We start from the raw sequence: 7,886 nt of genomic DNA, 5'->3' as shown, positions 1-7,886 counted from the left end.
GGGGGGTCCCAGAGGGATTGGGGTATGGGGAGAGCCCCAAAAAAGGAGGTGGGAACCCCCAAACCCCCCCCCAAAATAAAAACAACATCGGTGAAAAAATCCCTTTAATGGCCACAGCAGCGCTGAAATTCCTGAATTCCTGACGAAATTCCTGAATTCCTGACGAAATTCCTGAATTCCCGATGGGACCGGGGCTGGATCCAGTTTGGGGGGACAAATCCCACCCGGGTGGGGGCAAATCCCACCCTGGGGTGGCAGATCCCACCCGAGGGTGACAATTTCCACCCAGGAGTGACAAATCCCACCCATGGAGGGGACAAATCCCACTCGAGGGTGACAAATCCCACTCGAGGGTGACAGATCCCACCCGGGGGTGACAATTCGCACCCGGGGGTGACAGATCCCACCCGGGGGTGACAGATCCCACCTGGGGGTGACAATTTCCACCCGGGGGTGACAGATCCCACCCGAGGGTGACAATTTCCACCCAGGAGTGACAAATCCCACCCATGGAGGGGACAAATCCCACCCGGGGGTGACAAATTTGACCCGAGGGTGACAATTCCCACCCGAGGGTGACAATTCCCACCCAGGGGTGACAGATCCCACCCATGGAGGGGACAAATCCCACCCGAGGGTGACAGATCCCACCTGGGGGTGACAGATCCCACCCAAGGGTGACAATTCCCACCCAAGGGTGACAGATCCCACCCGGGGGGCTCAGGCCCACGGGAGGTCCCGGTGGGGCAGGGAGAAGGGCACCAGCGCCGAGTAACGGGAGTCGTGCCACAGCAGCCGCTGCTCCAGGAAGGCGACGGCGCCCAGGGTCAGCACCAGCGTCTGGTGCTTCAGCAGGCTGTGCACGTTCAGCCCTGCGGGGACGCGTTGGGGACACGTTGGGGACACGTTGGGGACACGTTGGGGACACGCTGGGGACACGCTGGGGACACGCTGGGGACATCAGAGGGGTCCCCGGAGCGTCTGCAGGGCGGTGGAAGGGAGGGGGCTCACCCAGGGCGGGGATGAGGGTGATGGATTTGAGCCCCTCGGCGGCGGCGCTGATGTTCTCCGGGAATTCATCGCTGGCGAGGGGACAAAGAGGGGGTGGCCGTGTCCCCAAAGTGTCCCCGAGGCAGGGACACCCAGGCATGCTGTCCCCAGTGCCACGGACATCCCGTTCCTCCCTGTCCCCACTGTGCCCAACCCCGCCCACCCTGCTGTCCCCAGTGTCCCCAGTCCTCTCCCAGTGTCCCCAGTGTCCTCAACGTCCCCAGCCCTGTCCCGTGTCCCCAATGTCCCCAATGTCCCCAGCCCTGTCCCCAGTGTCCTCAATGTCCCCAATGTCCCCAGTGTCCCCAATCCTCTCCCAGTGTCCCCAACCCTGTGCCCAATGTCCCCAATGTCCCCAGCTCTGTCCCAATGTCCCCAGCCCTGTCCCCATGTCCCCAATGTCCCCAGCCCTGACCCGTGTCCCCAACCTTACCTCCAGTGTCCCCAGCCCTGTCCCCAATGTCCCCATGTCCCCAGTCCTCTCCCAGTGTCCCCAGCCCTGTCCCCAATGTCGCCAGTGTCCCCAGCCCTGTCCCCAGTCCTCTCCCAGTGTCCCCCGTGTCCCCAGCCCTGTCCCCAGTGTCCCCAGCCCTGTCCCCAGCCCTGTCCCATGTCCCCAGCCCTGTCCCAGTGTCCCCAATGTCCCCAGCCCTGTCCCCAGTGTCCCCAGCCCTGTCCCCAGCCCTGTCCCATGTCCCCAGCCCTGTCCCAGTGTCCCCAATGTCCCCAGCCCTGTTCCCATGTCCCCAGCCCTGTCCCCAGCCCTGTCCCAGTGTCCCCAATGTCCCCCGTGTCCCCAGCCCTGTCCCAATGTCCCCAATGTCCCCAGCCCTGTCCCGTGTCCCCAGCCCTGTCCCAATGTCCCCAGCCCTGTCCCAGTGTCCCCAATTGTCCCCAGCCCTGTCCCAGTGTCCCCAGCCCTGTCCCAATGTCCCCAATGTCCCCAGCCCTGTCCCAATGTCCAATGTCCCCAGTGTCTCCAGTGTCCCCAGCCCTGTCCCAATGTCCCCATGTCCCCAGCCCTGTCCCAATGTCCAATGTCCCCAGTGTCTCCAGTGTCCCCAGCCCTGTCCCAATGTCCCCAATGTCCCCAGCCCTGTCCCAATGTTCCTAGTGTCCCCAGCCCTGTCCCAGTGTCCCCAGCCCTGTCCCAATGTCCCCAATGTCCCCAGCCCTGTCCCCTCACCTGTCCACCACCAGCACGGAGCGTCCCCAGCGCCGGGCCCGGGCCAGCTCCAGCAGGTACCGGGGGTCGCTGCTGGGCATCTCCAGGGTGTCCACCAGGTGCAGCTCGTCCTGCCGGGGACACCGGGGACATTGTCACCCTGTCCCCCAGCCCCCGTGTCCCCGAGCCCCCCGGGCCACCCCCGTACCTGCATCAGCTTCACGCTCAGGGCCACCTTCAGCCCCAGCACCCGCACCCGCATGGGCACCATGTAGAAGTAGCTGGTGGGGCCCCGCGGGCCGTGGGCGATGCCACCTGCCAGGAGGGGACGTGGTGACATCCCCGGCCAGGGGACAAAACCCCCCTGGCACAGGCACCGGGCCTGCTGTCCCCAGGGTGGTGTCCCCAGGATCGTCCTGGGTGTCCCCAGGGTGTCGCTGAGAGCCCAAACCAGGGCACCAAACCCTGATGTCCCCAGGGCAGTCCCCAACGTCCCCAGGGTGCCATGGGGTGGTTCCTGACATCCCTGGGATGTCCCCAGCCCCGTGTCCCCATCCCCAACCTGGTGTTTCCATCCCCAGCCCCGTGTCCCTGTCCCCAGGATGTCCCCATCCCCGTGTCCCCATCCTCAGCCTGGTGTCCCCATCCCCAGCCCCACCTCCATGATGTCCTCACGATGTCCCCAGCCCCATGTCCCTGTCCCCATGATGTCCCTGGGATGTCCCCAGCCCCGTATCCCCATCCCCAATCTGGTGTTTCCATCCCCAGCCCCATGTCCCTGTCCCCAAGATGTCCCCATCCCTGTGTCCCCATTCCCATCCCGGTGTCCCCGTCCCCAGGACATCCCCATGATGTCCCCAGCCCTGTGTCCCCATCTCCACGATGTCCCCACGATGTCCCTGGGATGTCCCCATCCTCATGTCCCCGTCCCCACGACATCCCCATCCTGGTGTCCCCGTCCTCATCCCAGTGTCCCCATCCCCAAGACATCCCCACGATGTCCCCAGGACAATCCCCATGATGTCCCCATCCCGGTGTCCCCATCCCCAGGACAATCCCCATGATATCGCCACGATATCTCCACGATGTCCCCAGCCCGGTGTCCCCATCCCCCCGGTGTCCCCATCCTGGTGTCCCCCCCGGTGTCCCCCCCCTGGTGTCCCCGTCCCAGTGTCCCCATCCCGGTGTCCCCCCCAGTGTCCCCGTCCCCCCAGTGTCCCCATCCTGGTGTCTCCATCCCGGTGTCCCCATCCTGGTGTCCCCCCTGGTGTCCCCGTCCCGGTGTCCCTGTCCCGGTGTCCCTGTCCCCCCCGGTGTCCCCATCCTGGTGTCCCCCCTGGTGTCCCTGTCCCCCCCAGTGTCCCCATCCCGGTGTCGCTGTCCCCCCGCTGTCCCCATCCCGGTGTCCCGTCCCCCAGCGTCCCCGCCCGGTATCCCTGTCCCCATCCTGGTGTTCCCATCCCGGTGTCCCCATCCCGGCGTCCCCGTCCTGGTGTCCCTGTCCCCCCCGGTGTCCCCATCCTGGTGTCCCCATCCCGGTGTCCCCATCCCGGTGTCCCCATCCCGGTGTCCCGGGTGTCACTCACCGCCCCTCCAGAGCGGGGACCGTGCCGAGCCGTGCCGGGCACGCCCGGAGCCCTTCTGCCGCCAGGGCTTGCGGCCCCCGCCCCGCACCTCGGCCCGGCTGCGCACCCGCGCGTGGCTCTGGGGACAGCGGGGACAGCGGGGACGGCGTCACCCCGAGACCCCCGCCCACTGCGGAGCCCCCGAGAGCTCCTCGGGGCACCCCAGGAGCCCCAGAAAGCTCCTTGGGGCACCCCAGGAACCCCAAAAGTTCCTCGGGGCACCCCAGGACCCCCAGAAAGCTCCTCGGGGCACCCCAGGAACCTCAAGAAGCTCCTCAGGGCACCCCAGGAACCCCAAAAGTTCCTCGGGGCACCCCAGGACCCCCAGAAAGCTCCTCAGGGCACCCCAGGAACCCCAAAAAGCTCCTCAGGGCAACCCAGGAACCCCAGAAAGCTCCTTGGGGCACCCCAGGAACCCCAGAAAGCTCCTCGGGGCACCCCAGGACCCCCAGAAAGGTCCTTGGGGCACCCCAGGAACCCCAAAAGTTCCTCAGGGCACCCCAGGACCCCCAGAAAGCTCCTTGGGGCACCCCAGGAACCCCAGAAAGCTCCTCGGGGCACCCCAGGACCCCCAAAAGCTCCTCGGGGCACCCCAGGACCCCCAAAAGCTCTTTGGGGCACCCCAGGACCCCCAAAAGCTCCTCGGGGCACCCCAGGAACCCCAAAAGCTCCTCGGGGCAACCCAGGACCCCCAAAAGCTCTTTGGGGCACCCCAGGACCCCCAAAAGCTCCTCGGGGCACCCCAGGAACCCCAAAAGCTCCTCGGGGCACCCCAGGACCCCCAAAAGCTCTTTGGGGCACCCCAGGACCCCCAAAAGCTCCTCGGGGCACCCCAGGAACCCCAGAAAGCTCCTCGGGGCACCCCAGGAACCCCAAAAAGCTCCTTGGGGCACCCCAGGAACCCCAGAAAGCTCCTCGGGGCACCCCAGGAACCCCAAAAAGCTCCCTGGAGCCCCCAGAGGCTTTTTGGGGCTCAAGACCCTTCCTGGGACTCCCCCCCAGCACATTTTGGGGACAGTCGGGGGGACACTGTCACCCTGAGACCCCCACCCCATTTTCCACACCCAAACCCCCCTTTTTCCCCCCCAAATCCCCCCCAAGCCCCCTCCCCACGCTCACGATTCTCTTGTAGTTCCTCTGCCACGTGGCCACCGTGTGCAGGATGTCCAGCCTGGGGACAGGGGGACACGGGGGACACTCGCCCAGAGCCACCGGGGGTGTCCCCAACGTCCCCAGAGCCACCGGGGGTGTCCCCAGCGGTGTCCCCAACGTCCCCAGAGCCCCCAGGGGTGTCCCCAGTGTCCCTAGAGCCCCCCCAGAGTCCCCAGGGGTGGCCCCAAGGCCCCCATGGATGTCCCTGATGTCCCCCAGAGCCCACAGGAGTGTCCCCAACGTCATCAGGGGTGTCCCCAACGTCCCCAGAGGTGTCCCCAGAGCCCCCAGGGGTGTCCCCAATGCCTCCAGGGGTGTCCCCAATGTCCCCAGAGCCCCCAGGAGTGTCCTCAACATCTCCAGGGGTGCCCCCAAAGTCCCCAGAGGTGCCCCCAGGGGTGTCCCCAGAGCCCCCAGGGGTGTCCCCAACATCTGTGGGGGTGTCCCCAGCATTCCCAGAGGTGTCCCCAGGGGTGTCCCCAAGGTCCCCAGAACCTCCCCCAACACCCCCAGAGGTGCCCCAGGGGTGTCCCCAAGGTCCCCAGAACCTCCCCCAATGCCCCCAGAGGTGCCCCAGGGGTGTCCCCAGAGCCCCCAGGGGTGTCCCCAACACCCCCAGAGCCACCAAGGTCCCCAGGGCCCCCAGGGGTGTCCCCAGGGTCCCCACCGGGGGCTGACGCCGAAGACGTCGGGGTGCAGGTCAGCCAGACCCCTCAGGGCGTCCTCGGGGTGACGCAGGGACCCCACCCAGGCCTGCAGCGGGGACAGCGGCGGCACCACGGGGACGCAGCAGCTCCGCAGCACCGGGGACGGCACCGGGGACAGAACCGGGGACGGCACCGGGGGTGACACCGGGGGTTCCTCTGGGGACAAGGGGACACCAGTGGGGACGGGGGACACTCACAGAGCACCGACAGCCAGGTCTGATGTCCCCAAACCCCCGTGGTGGCTCTGCCCGTGATGTCCCCACCACCACGGCCACCCCCTCCCGCTGTCCCTGGCCACCTTCTGCTGTCCCCAGCCCCTCCTTGATGTCCCCAGTGTGTCCCCAGCCCCAGCATCATCCCCAACTTTGTCCCCAAGGTGTCCCCAGCCCCTCCTCGATGTCCCCAGTGTGTCCCCAGCCCCCAGCATTGTCCCCAAGGTGTCTCCAGCCACCTCCCGCTGTCCCCAGCACATCTCCAGCCCCCAGCATTGTCCCCAAGGTGTCCCCAGCCACCTCCCGCTGTCCCCAGCGTGTCCCCAGCCCCTTCCCTGCTGCCCCCAACCCCCAGCATTGTCCCCAAGGTGTCCCCAGCCCCTGCCCGCTGTCTCCAGCGTGTCCCCAGCCCCGAATATTGTCCCCAACATTGTCCCCAGTGTGTCCCCAGCCCCCAAGGTGTCCCCAAGGTGTCCCCAGCCCCTCACTCACCCCTGTGGGGCTCGGGGGCCGCGGGCGGGGACGGGGGCACCGTCGAGAGCTGCGGGATGGGGACATCGGGGACATCATTGGGGACATCGGGGACATCATTGGGGACATTGGGGACATCATTGGGGACATTGGGGACATTGGAGACCTCATTGGGGACATCATTGGGGACATCGGGAACATCATTGGGGACATCGGGGACATCATTGGGGACATCATTGGGGACATCGGGGACATTATTGGGGACATCATTGGGGACATCACTGGGGACATTGGGGAACGGCCCCGCTCCCGGTGCCGCTCCCCGCCGGTTCCCCTCCGGTTCCGGCCCCATTCCCGGCCGGTTTCCCCCCGGTTCCCGGCCGGCTCCCCCCCGGTTCCGGCCCCATTCCCGCCCGGTTCCCGCCCCGTTCCCGGCCGGTTCCCCCCCGGTTGCAGCCCCGTTCCCCCCCGGTCCAGCCCCGTTCCCGGCCGGTTCCCTCCCGGTTCTAGCCCCGTTCCCCCCCGGTCCAGCCCCGTTCCCGGCCGGTTCCCCCCCGGTTGCAGCCCCGTTCCCCCCCGGTCCAGCCCCGTTCCCGGCCGGTTCCCCCCCGGTTCCCGCCCCGTTCCCCCCCGGTTCCCCCCCGGTTCCCGCCCCGTTCCCGGCCGGTTCCCCCCGCTCTAACCCCGCCCCCTCCGCGCTGGCCCCGCCCCTCCCGGCCGTGGCCCCGCCCCCGCCCGGTGTCCCCGGTTCCCATGGCGGCGCCGGCGCCGCTCCCCGCCGGTTTCCCCGGCCGGTTCTCCCCCGGGCCGGCCCCGCTCTCCCGGTGCCGCTGCCCGCCCGGTTCTCACCGCGGCCCAGCCCCGGGCCCTGCTCCCGGCCCTCAGGGCGGCCGCCCCCGCGCGCATCATGGCGGGAACCGGCGCGGTGACGTCACGGGCGCGCGCGGCGCCACTTCCGGCGGGGGGGCGGAACGGCGGGAAAATGGGGAGGGAGGGGGAGGAGGGGGAGGGACCTCCCCCCATTTGTGCCCCCCCATTTGTGCCCCCACCCCCCATTTGTGCCCCCTCCCCCATTTGTGCCCCCACCCCCCATTTGTGTCCCCATCCCCCATTTGTGTCCCCCCCATTTGTGCCCCCACCCCCCATTTGTGTCCCCACCCCCCATTTGTGTCCCCACCCCCCATTTGTGTCCCCCCCATTTGTGCCCCCACCCCCCATTTGTGTCCCCTCCCCCCATTTGTGCCCCCACCCCCCATTTGTGTCCCCACCCCCCATTTGTGCCCCCCAACCCCCATTTGTGCCCCCCAACCCCCATTTGTGCCCCCACCCCCCATTTGTGTCCCCACCCCCCATTTGTGTCCCCAACCCCCATTTGTGTCCCCCAACCCCCATTTGTGTCCCCCTCCCCCCATTTGTGCCCCCTCCCCCCATTTGTGCCCCCACCCCCCATTTGTGTCCCCCACCCCCCATTTGTGCCCCCTCCCCCCATTTGTGTCCCCCTCCC

General features: G+C 67.9%; 1 protein-coding gene across 2 annotated transcripts; it reads right to left on the bottom strand.

The window, feature by feature from the left end:
• Nucleotides 1-87: 87 nt before the first annotated feature.
• Nucleotides 88-7,329, bottom strand: MRPL4 (mitochondrial ribosomal protein L4). 2 transcript variants are annotated; one of them, XM_077787743.2, is made up of 9 exons: nucleotides 7,232-7,329; nucleotides 6,404-6,452; nucleotides 5,660-5,855; nucleotides 4,960-5,011; nucleotides 3,802-3,919; nucleotides 2,424-2,530; nucleotides 2,237-2,346; nucleotides 1,012-1,082; nucleotides 88-872 (listed from the first exon to the last, which is right to left on the bottom strand). In XM_077787743.2, the coding sequence occupies exons 1-9, from the start codon at nucleotides 7,289-7,291 to the stop codon at nucleotides 721-723; spliced, it is 915 nt and encodes a 304-aa protein (XP_077643869.1). In that variant the 5' UTR covers nucleotides 7,292-7,329; the 3' UTR covers nucleotides 88-720. The 2 variants fall into 2 exon arrangements, with proteins under 2 accessions (XP_077643869.1, XP_085419388.1); XM_085563262.1 differs by lacking the exon at nucleotides 7,232-7,329 and having other exon boundaries at nucleotides 6,404-6,749.
• Between the last annotated feature and the right edge of the window lie 557 nt (nucleotides 7,330-7,886).

The sequence above is a fragment of the Lonchura striata genome, chromosome 30 (genome assembly GCF_050655825.1).
Source record: "Lonchura striata isolate lonStrDom1 chromosome 30, ASM5065582v1, whole genome shotgun sequence".
Taxonomy (NCBI): Eukaryota; Metazoa; Chordata; class Aves; order Passeriformes; family Estrildidae; genus Lonchura; species Lonchura striata.
Note: the sequence above shows the minus strand (reverse complement) of the source record. Positions and strands in the feature narration are given on the sequence as shown.

What these genes read in the sequence shown, in the direction of transcription:
- MRPL4 (XM_085563262.1), bottom strand. Translation starts at nt 6,734, where the DNA reads ATGGGGCCGGAACCGGAGGGGAACCGGCGGGGAGCGGCACCGGGAGCG. An exon ending in TGAGCGTGAAGCTGATGCAG is followed by an intron (nt 2,347 to 2,423) that starts GTACGGGGGTGG and finishes TGTCCCCGGCAG; the next exon opens with GACGAGCTGCACCTGGTGGA. An exon ending in TCCGTGCTGGTGGTGGACAG is followed by an intron (nt 1,083 to 2,236) that starts GTGAGGGGACAG and finishes TCCCCTCGCCAG; the next exon opens with CGATGAATTCCCGGAGAACA.